At 26.2% G+C, this 19,057-nt stretch overlaps 2 protein-coding genes across 5 annotated transcripts in view; one reads left to right on the top strand and one right to left on the bottom strand.

Annotated features, from left to right (window-relative positions):
• Positions 1–19,057, bottom strand: part of LOC126742712 (protein turtle homolog B-like) — a 472,815-nt gene that overhangs the window by 85,915 nt on the left and 367,843 nt on the right. The gene's annotated exons all lie outside the window — the stretch shown is intronic.
• The window catches only part of LOC126742715 (FGGY carbohydrate kinase domain-containing protein-like), a 29,226-nt gene continuing 15,189 nt past the window's right edge, over positions 5,021–19,057 (top strand). The window contains exons 1-9 of one of the 3 annotated variants that reach the window (XR_007662703.1): positions 5,021–5,126; positions 5,180–5,528; positions 5,688–5,799; positions 5,855–6,095; positions 10,103–10,413; positions 10,468–10,675; positions 10,830–10,980; positions 11,035–11,109; positions 16,116–16,291. Coding sequence is in view for 2 of the 3 variants with exons in the window: in XM_050449498.1 (XP_050305455.1) it covers positions 5,110–5,126; positions 5,180–5,528; positions 5,688–5,799; positions 5,855–6,095; positions 10,103–10,413; positions 10,468–10,675; positions 10,830–10,980; positions 11,035–11,109; positions 16,111–16,291 (1,645 nt within the window). In the remaining variant the exon portion in view is untranslated. Of the gene's footprint in view, positions 5,127–5,179; positions 5,529–5,687; positions 5,800–5,854; positions 6,096–10,102; positions 10,414–10,467; positions 10,676–10,829; positions 10,981–11,034; positions 11,110–16,110; positions 16,292–19,057 lie in introns of all 3 variants that reach the window. The other 2 variants (XM_050449498.1, XM_050449499.1) reach the window with 2 other exon arrangements.

The following is a 19,057-nucleotide window of genomic DNA, read 5'->3' as shown; positions in this document are numbered from 1 at the left end:
TTTTTTACTAGAACTTTATTATACATGGGTACAAAAAAGTTTTGGCATTTTTAACAAATGCAATATACCGCAAGTGGCGCCCTCTGCGAGGTATAGCGAATCCGTGAACGGTTCCAATTTCTTGTTTCAAAAAAACCCCTCACACCAAATTTTAATTTAATATCTTATGAAACACTCGACTTATTAAGAAAAAACGATTTTATATTTCTCATTTTGACGCCCTGTATATTGAATACCAAGCGCCCAATTAAAAAATGGCATAACAAAAGTCGCATTATTTTGGTCTGGCCTATATATGGCCAGCAGATAGACCTCCTTTTTCCGGACACCCTGTATATTGCATTTTGTATGCATTTTGCTATCTATGCATTTTGTAAACGTCTTTAAATAGTATACGATAAACCATACTTAAGTTTATAGCTTATACTAAATATCTCAACGTATATCATGCGGACATTCTATGCGATATTTATCGTTGAAGTTCAGCCAAAAATGTGCATCTGTTGTAAACCAAGAATAATCAATTTTTTACGTGTCGTGCGTTGCTTGGGTGAGTTAATTATCTGAAGGGTAAAGGATTGGTTTGATTTCAGTGTTCTAACCTTAAATACTGATAAAACAAAATTCATATGTTATTCATAAGTAGATTGCAAGATTTTACTACAATATTTTTACATAATTCTGATTATCTAAGTGACTAAGTGTATAATAGAATTGATTAAGTAAATAGTTCAAAATATTTAAAAGTATATTTTGACAGCCTACTTAAATAAGATGTTCATAATAATTATGTAATGATTAAAGTCCGTAAGTTGTTTCATGAGCGTCACATATTCAGATAGTAATTTTCGAAAAAAATAATCTTGTTATTGCATAGTGAGCACGCAACAAGCAATGCTAAAAAGTTGTCTATTTAAAAATAAAAATATACATCAACTTACCTGTTAAAAAGACAGGAGTTTTTGAAAATAAACATATCGATATAAATTTAGTTAAAAACTATTAAAATAAGCTAAGATAGACTTGAGCTACTTACAGCAACAAGATATCAAACTATTAGTCCCTCTCCGTTACTTAAATTTCAAACTTTTTTTTACTAAAATATATCTAGTTTATATAGCCCCAAAAATGTATAATATTATGCCAATTATTTCATTTAGAAGAAACTCTTATTTAAAATTTTTGAGCAATTGCTCTTCTAAATTAAACATGTATTGTAATTCACCTTTTGCTTTTTTTAACTTCCTTATGTATGTTGTTTTTCTCCTTTACGATACTACTAGCGAAGTTAATTATTAATAATTAAATTAATTTATTTTAAAATTAACTAGTGAAGTTAATTTTAAAATAAATAATATTCTATTCATATTATTTTATATATTTTATTTATTAGTATTAAAATTGGTTGTTAAAAACCATCTTCCAAGAACCTCTGAAGAATAATCTGGGAACTATAAGGGAACAAACAATTTAAATTTATATCTATAGTCTCCTATAGTAATGTAGTAGGTACATTATGGCGAATTTATCGACTAAAAATTTTAAATAGGCATCGAAACATGAAAATCATCTCTCACCGGGCACATTTCGGTGGATATTGTATTGTTCAGGTTTTTCGACCGAAAATGGTAAGTAGAAAGCGTTTGCATGATTTATTACTTGTCGGTGACGGGTCTGCAGGGCGTATAAGATTTATCGTTCAAGTTAATTTAATTTCATACACTTTAAGGGAATTCTTCTTCTCCTATTGTACCGGCAGTTGAAATTAATAGAGCCTCTAGTAAAGGGTTTATATTCCTTAAGAAAAATTACTACACCGCTACGCCTGTAAACTTACAATTTATTACTTAAGAAAAACAATTGTTGAAGGCAAATTGTTTACGAATTAATAAAAATTAATTTTGGTAGATAATGAGGCGCAATAAAAGGTACGCGACGGCTGTAACAATAAGCCATGAAAACGTCTAGATTTGCGTAATAAAACCGGGGTAAGGCTCTAAAGATAAAATAGAAGTTTTATTTGAATTTTATGTAAATGTGAAATGCGGGGAGTTGAATTTTGAAACATCATTTGAAATAATGGTTGTGGCTAATGATTGTTTTAATAAGTACGTAAACCTCTACCGATAATATTGTCTAGGGTAAGCTTATAAAGTTAGAAGAATAAATAGTTTTATTGAACTATATTTTCGTAAATATTTATATTAAAAAAAATTAAGTCAGACAAACTTTACTATATATATGTTGTTAAATTTCATAAATATATAATTTTGTAATTAAATGATTTATGTTTGTATGTTTTTTTATGTTATAGACGCTTTTTAATAAAATAATATAATTTGTTTTTCTTTAATATAAGGTAAACGTTTACTAATTTATATCGTAAATTTGTTAATTAATACTTAATTGTTAGGTATTGTGGATAAATAAAATGAAAATTTTAATGCGTTTTATGCTAATTTCTTTCATTTGCAAAATTTATTTCTTAATATCTCATAGGCCTTATAAATATGTTTTTTAATTTTTTTATTATTATTTTCCTTATTCACCATAATAACTTCATTAATTCGGTATATTGGTTTTTTTTATTATTATTAAAAGCTCATTTACTCACGTATTATTTTATTCTTACTATAAAAAATATTTATATATAAATATTGATCTTTTATTTATTTTATTTTTTTTATTTAGGAAAAAATATTTTTATTTCTATAAATTTATAGTTTTTGTTTTAGTCTTATATAATGCTTAGTTTATAAAATGCCAAAAATATGTTAAATTTTATTTTCTTTTTCTTTAATTTTTTCCATTTTTAGAGTAAAACATACTATTTAATAATAAACTCTAAGTTTGGTCAAAGTCTCGAAGTTATATTACGATTAATAATTAATTGGTTACACGTATTTCGCTTCTAAAAATATCCTCAGACCTGATCAACGGCTTCTAAAATTTATATTCTTAAAGACATCTAACTTCAGACGTGCAAATTACCTATAGATACTTTAAAAACTGTTGATCAGGTCTGATGATGCTTTTAGAAGCAAAACACGTGTTACCAATTGATCATTAATCGTAATATTAGTTCGAGACTTTGACCAAACTTGTAGATTTTTATGAAAAGTCTCTTAAAGAAAAATGGATGACTACTTTTATTTACGATATTTAACTTACTTGCTCTAGAAATAAGCAAAAAAAAATAATTAGAACAAAAACCTAAAATGGGTAATATAAATAAAAAAATACAAAATATAAATGTTGAAATATAAAAAAGCAAATTGATAATTTAAATAAACTGTTAAAAAAATTTCGAAATATTATTTTTATGCAAAAAAAAATTATTTTAATGAAAAAAACTTGTGTTAAAAATATTTAAAAAAGTTTTTATAAATTAAATATACAAATAAAAGAACAAAAAACTAAAACTCATTATTCTGGTTAACAAATTAAAAAAAATACCTTAGATTTTTCCTATTTATTATAGTACTATATATTTTATATTTTCATTGACCTCTTTTAAATAATTTTTTTAGATTCTATAATAAAAAGTATATTATTTCAGTTTTTAATTAAATAGATAAAGAACTGAAAAGAATAACTGCACTTTAAAAATATACTTTGATTTAATTTTTTTTGTAATATTCCTTTTTGTTTCAAATCAATTTGCTCATATAAAAGCATTCTGAAAAGATTATTAGTTTTAGTATTCATTTTATTATGATTTTTGTTCACAATATTTCACTCAATACCATATCAACTTAAATATCTTGTAATATTTCTATATTTTATTATAAAATTTAATTATCACTTGCTTTCTTACATTTTCACTTATTTCCATTAAAAAAATTTTTGATTAGGAATTTTGTACATAAAAAACTAGAATAATACAAACAAAATTAAAACAAGTAGATAACAAAGACAACTCCTAATTTAAAAATAGTGTAACCGTGTTACTTTATATTTTTTGACTTCTTTTATATGATAATGCACTAAAGTATTAAAAACATTTTTTGTATTATTATTTTAGAGGAGTAATAAAACCACAATATAAAAACAAAATTAAAAATTGCTTGACAGACAACACAAAGTTTAAGAAAAGAAAATAACAGTCAACCTAATTTAGATATTATTAAGAAAATTAAGTGGAACGAATACTATTAGGAGATATTAACCGAGACAAGAGAAGAATAAATAGAGCAAATAAAGAAATCAAAAAACAAGAAAGAACACAAAGAGGAGAGGATTAGAGAAAGAGTAGGATAAAGGAATATGGAAAAAAAGGATGCGAGGGATGAATAAAAATACTATAAAAACGCAATATTTTTTTAAATAAATTTCTTTTTTTATAATAATATTTTTTACTAATATAATTTCTTTATTACTTTCTGTGATAAATTTATGTACATTATGAATTTTGGAATTATATTTGTATTTTTTAAATTTTCTTAATCACTGCATTATAATATTTTTAAATTTAGTGCAGTGGGTTTAGTATTAAAATCTATACTAAAATTTTAATAATCTTTATAGATTTGCTATTTCAACAAATTTATTTTTTTTTTAATTTAGCTTTTGTACGTACATTAGCATAAACACTATATGTATTGCCCTTTAATTAATTTAAATTTTGTAATTAGTGTTACATTTTTTAGTTTAAGGCTTTAATGACTTTCTATCTCTGGATTTTGTGAGTTTCTTTATTTGATTTATTTCTAATTTCAAAATAAATCTTGTGCTTTGATTATGTCCTAAATTATTTAATTTTAATAATAACTATTTTTCATATGTTTTAATGATCAATATAGAGGTTGTGTGAATAGCAAGTTTTTTTGTCAATATTTTCTATTACATTTAACATTTTATATTTAAGGTTTTTTAATTAAATTAAATTTACCTATAAGTATTAACCAGAAATATATAAATACTATAAAAACTCAAAAAATATATATAATTTATTTATTTGAATTACACTGAAATTCTAAACAGGGTATATTTAACCGCGTTAAAGGAGTTCAATCAAAATCCCAAATACATTTTATCATAACCTCCATTAAACTGATTGTCATATAGCCTTCTGAAAAAAATTATACTTCATTAGAGCACTTCTTAAAAATGCAACGCATTAACAGGTACATAAAAACAAATAATTATACAGCACCTTCCACAGCAAAAACTTTTAAAGAACCCTACTTTCAGCACCGAAAGCCTTCAAAATCATCCAGAGAACCTGCACCAAAAACCCTCCGAGCCAGGAACCTCCACAGGAATCCAATATTCCTAAAGAACCTCAAGCACCTCCACAAAAAAAGGAAGACCCACTCTTAAAAGCGGCGAAAACCAAATACGCTAAAATCGATGGACCTGTTTTTGTTGCGGCACATGTTGGAGAAGGTTTTACCAGGGCTGCAGTGATCTGTTCCAAAGGAAAGATTATGGGGATCGCACTTAGGCCCTGTAAGCTGTATGAAAAAGGGATATTTTGTGAAATGTCTTCTGAGGAGGTGTGGAATAGCTTGAAGACTTGCATTAAGGTATAAAAACTGTTCATATTTTAGAGTTAGTTATTTCAAAAATATGAATCATATATTGACTCTCTTGATGAATCATGATTTTTTAATTAACTTTCATTACGTTCTATCATTTTCTTTTAGTGGAAAATCCATTGCAATTGAATTTTTTTTTTCTTTAAGAAAGCTGTATCACTAACTAAAGGTAAGGATATTAAAGGAATTGGATTTACTGCTTTGCCTGCCTTGGTAACTCTTGATAAAGATGCCAAACCACTAACTGCCAGTACTAGTCGTAAGTATATTTTAAAGCTATAAGGCTTTATTTAAAAAGAAGCTCTGACTTTTAGGCAATCCGAACATAAACGTAATTATCCATTTTGATAAACGTTCATGTTTGGAAGCCCTTAAAATTGCCAAAACTAGACACTCCCTTTTACGGTACCTTGGCGATAATATTCATGCCGATATTTACGAAACAAAGCTGCTTTGGCTGAAAAATAACTTGAGGGAAGAATGCTGGGATAAAGTGGGACATTTTTTCAGCTTAACAGATTTTTTGACTTGGAAAGCCACTGGGTCGCTTGTCAGGTATTAGTTCTAGTATCACTGTTCGTATCATTATTAAAGCAGGTAAAAAAGGAAAAGCTGCAAAAAATTTTGTTACATGATATTTTGCTTATTTTATATATTTTTTTTTAAATATTTCAGAATGTTTTTAATCTTCTTCGGTGACGCTTAATACTTCTTCTTAGTGTCTTAAGGTGTAAAATATTTTAAAGTCTTAAAGCCACGAGGAAAAACTGGATTAAATACGTATTCTTTCTAAAATTATTGAAAGTGTTTTAACAATTACTAAAAACTATAGTAAAATTAGGTCAATAATAACAAAAATAAAAAAAAATTAAAAAAAATTTTCGGAATAAAATTGGACTCAAAAAAAAGTCGTAAAGTCCTGTGTATAGTAATTTAAAAAGTATTTTTCTATTGCAGTAAGAACCTTAATATATTTTCCTAAGTATACTTTAACGAATAATGAAAATTTAAGTAAAATCCAATTATTTATTACCGAGTAGTCAACACTTATATGGAGATGGGTTTTATTTAAAAATTCTCTGTCTACATCGATTTGAATTTAATTGCTTAATATTTATTTAAAAACATTACTTGAAATAGTGCTCTTGTATAAATGTTTTCTATAAATTAGTCAACCATATAATAAAATTGTACAAGGATACACGCTTTTTCTATGTAAAGTTACAAAAATGTTTTTATCTGGTTTTGTGACACTTAACACCTTTACTATATTAAGTATCTTAACGTGACAAGTCTCCAATTTTATTTTAAATTATTGTGTAGTGACGAGAAACTAGTGTATTCTTATAATTATACTTCTTACTGTTATAATTTTAAGTGTTTTTTTATATAATATTACTAAAAAGCAAAGTAAAATTGGACTAGTAACTAGACTAGTAATAGTAACAAGAGTTACGAAGCTTCTGAATAAAACTAGTCACAAAAGGTAAAGTCTAGTAACTTTAATACTTCTAAAGTAGTAAATGTCTTAATAGATTTTCCTAATTATACTTTAATGTTTATTTACTCTAAAGCGTCTGCATCGATTTGAATTTAAACGTCCATTAATTATTAAAAAAAATTTGAAATAGAGCTCCTGTGTATTATTGGTTTTTTTATTATTTTAATTTATTATAATTATTGTTTTGAACATTGTCCAAAAACTAATGGAAAGTAGAGTCAATTTATATAAAGGTACATGGTTCCTTTGTAAAATTATAAAAATGTTATCTTCTTTAGTGAATCGGTGTTTTCTTTAAATTACTAAAAAGCAAAGCAAATTGGACTATTATTAATGGGAGTTTTAACGAAGCTTCTGAATAGAACTAGTCACAATAAATGTAAATTCTTAGTGCATCTAGTGATACTTAATTACTTCTAAAGTAGTAAGTGTCTTAATATATTTTGCTAGTTATATTTCAATTTTTATCCAGCCAATAATGAAAACTAGAGTAAAATTCAAATAATACTTACCAAATAATAAATCCTTATCTGGAGATGAGTTCTGTTTGAAATTTTTTTGAAAAGTCTGCATGGATTTGAATTTAATTGTTTATTAATAATTTAAAAAAAATCTTGATATAGTGCTCTTGTGTATCATTGGTTTTCTATTAATTTAATATATTATGATTATTGTTTTGAACGTTATTCATAAACTAATAAAAAGTATAAGGAAATTAAACAAAAGAAGATAATTCTTTTACGTAGAATTACAAAAATTTTACCTTCTTTAGTAACATTTAATACTTTCACTACATTAAGGGTCTTAACGTGATGAATCTTCAACTTTATTTCAAGTGATTTGTAGTAAGGACAAACTAGAGCAAAACTAAACTCATTTCAATTGAACATGGACTACTTTTTTTTTATAATCATGTTTTTATTAGAAAATGCATGACTGGTATCAATTTAATTGTTCACCTGAATTAGTAAACTAGTGTATCCTTCTTATTATGATTTTAAATGTTTTCTATATATTAATGAAAAGCAAAATAAAATTTGAGTAAAAGTAAGAAGAGTAACGAAGCTTCTAAATAGAACAAGTCATACTAAATTTAATGTTAAATCTTAGTGTATCTAGGAATACTCAAATACTTCTAAAGTAGTGAGTGTCTTTATATATTTTCTTAAAATTACTTTAATGCTTATCAATAATAAAACTAGACTAAAATCCAGTTAATTGCTACCGAGCAATGAACATTTATCTGAAGGTAAGTGGTATTTAAAAATTCATTAAAGTCTTCATCGACTTGAATTTAATTGTTTACAAATTATTAAAAAAATTAATTAAAATAGTGCTCTTTTTTCATGATTTTAGTATTTTATGAATATTGTTTAAATGTTGTCCATAAACCACTTGGTGTTTTTATGTAAAATTACAAAAATGTTATTTTCTATATTTTTATCTCATATTATATGGAATATCTCTTAAATCTAAATTCTTTGAAAGATCGTCGTGTAATACTTGATCCTTCTACTTTATATAAAATTGTTAATAATGTATTTAATTGTTTCAAATTGTTAGATATTATCACTCTTAATGTCCCTCAAAGATTCACTCGTGATCCAAATTTGTCCTCAGTTAAATACCGTAAAACAAATTATGGTGTGATCAGTCCATTAACTAGACTGTGTTGACTAGCCAATAAGCACTGCAACGATATGATATCGACTTTTCTTGTACACTTCTTACTAGAATATTTATTAACCCACTTTGTCAAATGCCTTTATTATAATACTATAATTTAAATATGTTATTATCTGTTTATACTTTTTTTCTTTTTTTTTATACGTACAAAAATTATGTTACCGATAATTTATAAAATATACTAATATATATTATTATATTAATAATAATTACAATAATAATAATGACACGGTTATCTAATTTCGGTAACATAATTTTTTTACATATAAAAAAAAGAAAAGAGTATTATCAGATAATAAAATATTTAATCTATAGTACTATGATAAAGGCATTTGACAAAGTGAGTTAATAAATATTATTGCCATTATTATTATTATTATTATTATTGTTATTATTATGAGTGTAGTAAGGAAAGATTAGAGCAAAATTGAAATCATTTTAATTAAACATGGAACATGTTTTTCTTTATAAACATGTTTTTATTTGAAAGCCCTTGACCTTTAGCTACTTAGTTTACCTGAATTAATAAACTATTTTTCTTAATATAATTTTAAGTGTTTTTTATAAATTTCTAATCATCCTAATAAAATCGACTTTAAAAAAAAGGTAAAGCCTTAGTGTATGAAGCGATACTTGAAAAAGACTTCTGATTTAGTAAGTCTTTATTTATTTTCTTAATTATACTTTGATGTTTTTCTAGCTAGTAATAAAATTGAAGTGATACCCAATTAATTCTTCCCAAACAATGAACTATCTAGCGATAGGTTTTGTTTGAAAATTGTCCATCCTCCTCAATTTGAATTTGATTGTATATTAATATTTAAAAACTTTACTTGAAATAGTGTATTCGAGATTTTTTCATTGTCTTTTTCGTTTATGATTATAATATTAAATGTTGCTTAAAAACTAGCAGAAGGGAGGGCAAAACTGATGAAGAGTGCTTAATTTTTTTTTTTATATATAATTACGAAAAAGTTAATATTTTCTTTATCTAGGGATAGGTTTTGTTTGAAAATTCTCCGTCCACATCGATTTAAATTTTATTATATATTAATATTTAGAAACTAGTTGAAATAGTGTATTCGGGATTTTTTCATTGCCTTATTCGTTTACGATTATAATATTAAATGTTGCGTAAAGACTAGCAGAAAGAAAAAGATAAATAAGGACTGCTTAATTTTTTTATATAAATTTACGAAAAAGTTGATATTTTCTTTGCTTACATTTAAATAATGCTTTTTCTTTACTTTATTACAGCACTAGATAAAATCGCTAAGCCTTATAAGTCCCCTTTTTGCAACTTTCTATACCTTTAAATCTAGACTTTCCGTTATTTCCAAACTCTAACAAGCTCTAACTAAAAAAACATTTAAAGATCTTCTAGTACCCTACGGTCTCTTTGGAGCTACGAAATTACTGCTAATGGCAAAGAAGGCTGGAACGCCCAGTATTTCACCGAAATAGGTATTCCAGAGGTGGCAGATGATAATTTTAAAATGATCGGTAGTCAAATTCAGCGACCAGGAACCCCAATAGAAAACGGCCTATCGGAAAACCTGGCTATTGAGTTAGGCTTACCACCACACTTACCGGTTCCAAGTGGTCTTCCCGATATGTATGCCGGATGTTTAGGTATCATCGGGTGTAATGTTAAAGAAATTACCGACGATGTCACACGAAGACTTTGTAAGTAAATTGTTTAAATGTACGGCTACATTTGTTTGTTGTTAAAATTTATAGGTATCGTCTATGACATGAAATCAGCCTCCCAGTTTGTGGTGTCTCACGAGCCCCATTTTATAACAGGGGTTCGTGGTCCCTTTTTAGACTGCGTGCTCCCTAACAAGTGGCTAAACCACGCCGGGCAAACTACCGCCGAGAGCATTTTAGAATACATCATAGACACGCATCCTGCCTCAGCGGAAATAAGGAAACAAATAGCCGAAATGTAATTATGAAACGCTTACTGTTCCTCTTGTGTTTTGGAAAGGGTTTGTGGTGGTTTTGCAGTTAGGAGATTAGAATAATTGCTATGGGTTTAATTTTGAATAATTAGGAGTTTAGATTATTTTATTTACTATTTGCTTTTTGGTCCCTTTTAGGCATATTCATAAATACTTGAATAAAATCCTAAAGACAATTGCACAAAAAAAGAATTTAACCGCAAGAACGTTCCTTACGAGATATGTACACGTTTTGCCAGATATTAATGGAAATCATAGTCCTTTAGCTGACCCATATATTAGGGGGATGGTAAATTCATATCGCTTATTTTAAAAATGCGTTTAATGTTATATTCTTTTTTAGATTTCTGGTCTAACGGGATCTTACAGTCAAGAATCTTTGGCTATTTTATACCTCGCTGCAATGCAATCTATAGCGGTAAGGCCAATAAAATAATATTAGACTTTGTTCAACTACTCCTTGGATGCTTAGTAAATCATATTTGGCACGTTAATTAATATATAACGCTTAAGTGTTATATATTATAGTAGTAGTATATGTAGTCTTTCAAAAGAGTTATATGCACGAACTCGATTATAAAAAATTAAAACGCGAACACGTTTGGCCTAGTAGGCCGTATATACTATATATGTGTCATGATAAATACAGTCTTTTGCTAATTTTAATTTTTTTCTAATAAAGTTTGTCATTGAATAAAATTAAACGAAAAGTATAAAACCAAAAATTAACAAATAACAGCTAACTTGTTAAAAAGTTTATTAGTAAAATGTCTATAGCAATTTATTGGAGTTATAAGAGAGCAAATCTAGAAAGTATGTTTTACAAAATAGTATATAATAAAAATTAAAAATATGTTAAATTATTCAAAGAAAAAATTAAATTCAATTTGCTAAGATTATTTCGAGCATAATTTATTAATAAACAGTTCTTAAATGTTAATAAAATTCCTATAATGGCAACATTTGCACCTTTTAATAATCATATTGTATTACTTTGAGACTATTATTATAACATAGGAATCGTTTTCTTAGTTTTATTAGTTGTTAAAAAAATTTTATGAGATCCCTTTTATACAAGTTTTTATTGATGATTTTGGTAAAAAATTATAATTAATTGTTTGGCATACATGGGTAAACAAATATAAATTAACTGTTCTTTTTTCAAATTTTATATTTATTGATTGTGCTTATATATTTTAAAGGTGTGTCAAGTTTTTCAAACCAACATTTTTACCTAATAAATATTTTTTCTTATATTTTTTGAATTTATAATAAACTTTTGATTTATAATAATTTTTTATACTTTTTTTATTAAACATGTTATTTTTCACCTGAATCCAAATTTAAGGGACAAAATATATAACTTCAAATCAATAATTAATTTTTTTAAAATAAAAGCTATATTTTGCTTTTAAAAGTGACAAAAGTCAAATAAGGAAAAATAATCATAAACACTTTAGAAACAATTAATAAAAACCCCCTTAACAGAATTTTAGGCATAACTTAAATGGGTGAGACGACCTTATTTCTTATATAGCAAAGACTGTATTGCAATTTGCTCTAAAATTTCAACAAACGTAAAGAGCATAGATACTACATAAAAAGTATGATTATTCACTTTAAGAATTTGCCTATAAGAAATTTTAAAAAGAAAATGAAAAATATGAAGTATTTATCTGATCTGTGATATTCCTTCCCTACACTTATTTTTATTATCAATTTATTTAATAAAATTTAGGTATATTACTGTTTAAGATAACAGCCGTAAAATAAGAATAATTATTTAACGGTAGAAAATAAAAACACTTATACCTTAGATTATATAAATGAAACTCAAATAGTACAGAGACTTTTTGTAAGATATTTACGTTTTTCATCATATTTATATTTAATTTTCTGTTGAAAGAAAACTTCATACCCATTAAGGTTATGCCTGAAATTAGGTTAAAAATTAAATACCTTATTAAAACATAAAAGAAACAATTTATGAGACAATAAAAATATTATATAGCTTTATAGGAAGTGCATAAATATTCTTTAAATAATACTAAAAATACCATTTAATAAAATAGTACAAATAAAAGTATATTATACTATTAAAATGGGTTTTATAAAATTATTATTTTAATACTAAAAAATATTACAAAACCACCTAATGAAAAAAAATTAAAAGTGTCATTTTTATCATAAAACAGAAAGGAATTGTACATTTATTTTATAGACAATATTTGTCATCCACAGTAAATCCTTTTTTTATTTTATTATTAGTACATGATTATTTTTATTTATGTAAGCAAAAATAATTATAGACACAAGCAGGAATCTTTTATTAAAATTCTACAATTTTATTACAATATTATCAAACATATAAACATATAAACAAAAACGATAAATTAATATATTTTTTTAATAAGAATAATATTAATTTTATAAAGTAAAAAATAAAAGGAAAAAAAACTTAAAGAGTAAATAATAGTTAGCACAGAGTATAAAACTACCAAGTATTTTTGTATTTTAGACTCTTAATAAAATAGTAAAATAAAAGGAGTTTTTAGCTAATTATATAAAATATTTTATATTTATGTTTTTTAATAAGTGTTTATTGTTCTGTATCTATATAACTAAAATTTAAAAAAAAGTATTTTTAATTATTGAACCAATTTTGATGAAAATGAGTACCATAAATATAATACCTAAGTTCTTTGGGCAATATAAAAAATATTATTTATCTATTAAAATTAATTTATGAGAAAATAAAAAATAGCTTTATACGAAGTCTGGAATAGTTTTTTAAATTTTAATGGAAATAAGATTAAAAAAAATAATACACATTTATGTTTATTATTTTATTGAAGGCGCTTGGATGAAATGATTTTTTATTTCCGAATTTTTTATTACGACTTTTTATGTACTTAATAAAAAAATTCTAAAAATCACATATACTATTGAAGATACTATTGAGAGAACAACACAGTTTTTAACTACTTAAATAAAATAATGTTATAATTAGATCTTTGTTACACTATACTATGTAACAAAAATTAAAATTATGTCGGTATTATTATTCAATAAATAAATTTCATGCAATTTAAATTTATAAAGTAAAATTTAAAAAAAAATATATATTACTATTAATAACTAAATATATAATTACTGTTGATATACTTAAATAAACATTAAAAAATTAATATCAACTAAATAAAAAATTGTTTTGTAGGCATCTAATTGTCATTAATATTAAAAATATATCTATTATAGTATGAAAATCCATTACATAAAATTATTATTATATGTACAATTTTTCAAAAAAATTTTAAGCAATATTTGCAATCTATAATAATTGTCTTTTTTTTAGATTTTATTCATAATTTATGTTTATTTTAACTAATGTGATATATACATATCTATATTTACAGGCACAAATAATATTATTTTATAAACATTTTGATACGTTCTGTTTTAATAATAAATTTGTGATTTTATTAGCTTGTTTTTCTTAACCTTAAAAATTGTGTCGAAATACAATGTTATTTAATTATATAATGTAAAACGACAAATAAAGGAAAAACGTAAAGAGTTAATACTCAATTTTTCTTTTGTAACAAATTTGAAACTTTCATTAGAAATATAGAAGGTTTCACTTCTATTAGTGTCTTTACTTATAACGTTCATGTCATTTGACTTTTAGTAATTTTTAAACAGAATTCCATATTAAATTCACCCAGAGTAATAAAAACTATTCAAATTTGGCGCTATTTCTTCCATCATTCCTGTCGACTAAAATTCTTAAAATCTATCCCAGGTACTTGATGAGGTCAATCTTGTGGTCTTTTCATTTAAATGATAATAAACGCAACTGTCTGGATAAATTTTATATTTATATCACTGAATATAATGACATAAGTTTAAATTTGGCGCCACTTCTAGTCAATCTTAAATCTTACTGCGGCCGCAATAACTTTGCATTTTCGCAACAAAAATTTAAATTTAGCGCCATTACTTCGCATTTTCTACCGTTGTTGCTATCAATCTCACTTTTTACTCTTGATACAATCCCTAGAGGTCGCTGTCATTTTGTTTTGTAGTTTTTATAATGCTTTAGATACTAAGTTCAGGCATGTGCGCTTAGAAAATAATACTTGAAAAAAGTCAGAAATGACATCGTTAATAAAAACCATTAAAACATTATAAAAACTCTCTCTTTAGAAGGATTTATGAAAAAATAGAAAATGTTTTTTATCAATAAGTTTTATCAATCAATATCATAAAGTCTAAAAAATTTTAAAACGGTAATAATACATTAATAACTCTGAATAAAAAATATGAAATAGCTTTAGTGTAAAAAGATTTTTATTTCAAGTTTTAGTGAAATTGCTATATTATTGAATAATATAAAAAAAAAGAGTTTACATATTAATATTTTTTTTGTAAAAATTATTACTTTGATGCCAAAAAAAAAGATTTAAAAATAACTTTTAATACCTTTATAAAATACACCCAAAATCTATTACACGATATTATAAATGTATATATGTTTTAAAGTGAAAAACTAAAATCAATTTTATTTTATAAATATTTTGTTATGAATTGTAATAAAAAAAATTATTATTTACATTATTGTACAATATTATATTATTTACTTTATTAACAAGTTATTTTACCTTTATTGAAAATAAATAAGATTGAACATTAGAACTAAAAGAAAAGTTCAATTTTACAGAATCTAATGCTTTTAAACCAAGTTACTAAAACAAAAATTTATTTAAAAAATTGATAAATATTCAAGGCTTTTGTAGAAAATATGTATGATAAAATATTATAAACTGGTTTAATTCAATAAATCAAAAGTCATGCTTATAAAAATTCCATTCTCATGAATGCTAAATTTTGCATCCCATTTTAAAACTAATATAAAAAAATTTATATAAAATATTGAAAAAATCAATTTAAGAAGAAATATTTATCACAAATAATAATTTCCTACAAATCCGTAAGCAGTCATCTCAGAGGGTGCGAAAACTAAGTTTTCCATTATCATATTTATAGGTTCAGGCAAGTGGAGAACTACTTTCTCCGTTTAAATTGGTGCAATTTACGTTTTAGTTTTAAACCGAGGCAGGGTTGGAAACAAAAAGATCCCAGGCGCAAGGATTTAACTCGGATTTAAGCTTAAATATCTTTATTTCTACTTCCGCTTAAGTTCGCCCGAGGCAGATGTAATTAATTATTTTGTTCGCGCAAGATTTAAGTAGTATACGAATTAAAGTTTAAAGCTCTTGAGGGATACAGTGTTTTATTTTCAGTCTTAGACCTTTATTGCTTCCTCGTCTATCCCTTTGTTTGATACGGTTTTATTACATTTAGAATTAGACCTTTTTTCCTCAAGTACTCACTTGTTATAAATTTCGTTTCATTTTAGTATAGCTCGAAGCATATTATAAGCACAATGACGCAGAACGGTCATGATATTAGAAGCGTTATTATTGGCGGCCATATGGGGAAAAATTCCCTATTTGCATCAATACATAGAGACATCACCAGGTTACCAGTTGTGATACCCGATGAGCCCAAATGTAAACTCATGGGAGCAGCAATTTTGGGTAAGTCACATTCATTTTACTTCCAATATTGTACATTTATCATCTTTTTCATCTCTTAAACTAATTTTAAGCAATAATCAATTGACATAAGATAAGTAAGTATTCTTTTTTCCGATGGATAGACCCTCTCACTTAGCTTCACCACACCATTGGTTCTTCTGTAGGTTCCTAATTTTTTTAGATTGCATATATACTAATGGCAACAGAACAATATTATGTAGATAAGCACATATGTGATTATACTTTGAACAAACATAACATAAATCACTCATAATAGACCATAACTTTTTTATTTATATTTCACATCACTAACTAGTTCATATGTGGCTCTTGACCGCGTTCGTTTATTCGTAAATATATAGGGTGACAATTTCAAGAGTAGCCATGGCTTATAATTTTTAAACCGTAAAAGATATAAAAAAATGCTTAAAACCGTTTCTATAGTAATAAGGGGGAACCAAAATGATGAATTTTTTAGGGATATACTATCATCCCCCTAACCCCCAGAGCCACCCCCTTAAAAATTTTAAATTGGAAGGGTAGTCGAGTGATACCTTGTTTGAAAGGTCTATTAATTCCCTATATTTTGCCGTCTTACTCATTAAAATCAATGCAACCATTTCCGAGATATGTATGTCCTTTTAAATGTTAGTCAACTCATTTTACTATCAGAATAAGAATATTTATTCTGATACTAAAATGAATTGTTAAAAGCCAAAACAAAACTCCAATAAATAGTACACTTAAGTTATAGATTTGAAAGATGAAAAGGCTTTTTTAAAAATTTATTTTAAGAACGTTACAGCGTTGTGACTTAACTCTACTAATGCTTAAATCTATCTGATTAAAACAATACAAATTACTTCTTAGCTAAAGTAAAAATGATTACAATGCAAAAGATCATATTCTATAAACTAAGGAATAAAATATACTATAGTCAGGGGTTATATGTTCCATAACTCCTCCCTCCTAAGAAACGAGCTTACGGATGGTACAGGAGTGGTGAGGTGGTTATATGACGATTTCTGAACAGGATTTCGTCATAGATTCGTCTGGATGTAGGCTTCTCTTAGATATTCTTGGCATCAGGAATTTCTGCACCATAAAGTAGCTAATTATTGCTACTAGCAGAATATAAAGTAATACGGTATAAATGCTGGTTCTGTGGTAGTATACAGGTTGGTTCAGGGCCCGGTCAAGTCTTTGATGCTGAATCTCGATGGATTTATGAAGATGTTTGGCTTCATTTAGGTCCAGTGAGCTTAATTCCAAATTATTAAAGAGAATTGGTGTAGCTTCATTGCTACGCGGTGATAGGTTGATTTGAGGTAGTTCGATGTTTTTGTAATGGGTTTCTGGATCCTTGTAATTTTTGATGACAATGTTTCCGACTCGAAGTTCACAAGTTGAATCCAGTTCTACGATGTAGGTGCCATTTAATGGGATATTATCTTTATTGGAACCACAAGTCTGGATAGCTGCAAGAGGTCGAGGTACGATTAGCATCCATTTTCCTTCTTCCAGTTTTTCTGCTTTGTTGGTGGTAATTTGGATTTTCGTCTGCTGGCATTGGGATATTGATTCTCTAAATTTTAGCATCTGTACTTCGCAAGATGCATCTTCGTCTATAGGCAAGGGGTTAAAGTCTTGGCAAACGTATTCGTTGGTGGTGATTTTCCTGCATGGTTGGTTGGATTTTGCATAATTCAGCTCATTAAGGATTAGGTATTTGGTTTGCGGAAATATTACATCGTGGAAGGTTTTTGAAGGTGTAGGTAGAGGATAAAGGTGGTACAGTAGATAACTGTTCTTCTCTACGATCGGCATTTCAATGATAAATATGACTTTGTTTTCCTTTGCGTAACTTTTTATATTAAGGACTTTCTCAAAAAGAAATACATTTTTAAAAGTTGGATCAAATGGGAGTTTACCGGATGTTAAACTCGTAGAAATTAATTGAATTTCCTTGAATAAGTCTTTTGGACTAATGATCGATGGATGAAAGGTATTTAGTTTTGAAAAAGTTATTGCTATTTGAAGATCTTCTAAGACATCATACATTTCTTGTAAGAATGTGGTAGCATGAGATAGAATTGTTTGCAAAAGAAAGAAATGCTTATCTTCAAAACTGATTTTGTTAAGTCTTTGGACCTCTATTTGAATTTCTTTTATTTGTGATTCCAAAATATTTTGATTGGAAGTTAAATTCTTTGAGAGTTTTTGAAAAAGGTTATTAGAATTATCTATTATGGTAATTTGTTCTTGCATTAAAAGTTTTATATTATTTTCGTTTTGCATAATTGAAGTTATTGCTGAATCATAGCGCTGAGCATCCTCATTATCTAAATTGCCGGTTATACTTTTGACAATACTGCCTAATCCATTTATAAGGCCTCTTTTTTCGCGAGTTTTAAGAGAGAATGGATTTATTTGAAGTATTTGATTTTTTATTTTTTCTTTTAAGGTTGAAGCTAAATTGTATGAATTAAAATATTCTTTTTTATATAAAGAACAGTTTTCTATGTTTTTTTCTAAGTCGTATATAGTTTTTTGCATTATGAGGTATTGACTGATAATAGGGTTGATGTCGTAAATTTGAATGAAAGTCCAGTAATCAATTATGTTTTGCGAGTTTCCTAATTTCATTGGTAAAAGTCTGGGGTTCTTGGATACGTCATGAAATGTTACGTCAGGTCTTGCATGTTTGATGTTGAGGGACCTGCAACAACAGGGGTTTTTAATTCTTTTATATGGACTACCTCTTCT

The sequence above is a fragment of the Anthonomus grandis genome, chromosome 12, assembly GCF_022605725.1.
Source record: "Anthonomus grandis grandis chromosome 12, icAntGran1.3, whole genome shotgun sequence".
Taxonomy (NCBI): Eukaryota; Metazoa; Arthropoda; class Insecta; order Coleoptera; family Curculionidae; genus Anthonomus; species Anthonomus grandis.
The sequence above is the reverse complement of the archived record's forward strand: the minus strand, read 5'-3'. Positions and strand labels throughout refer to the sequence as shown.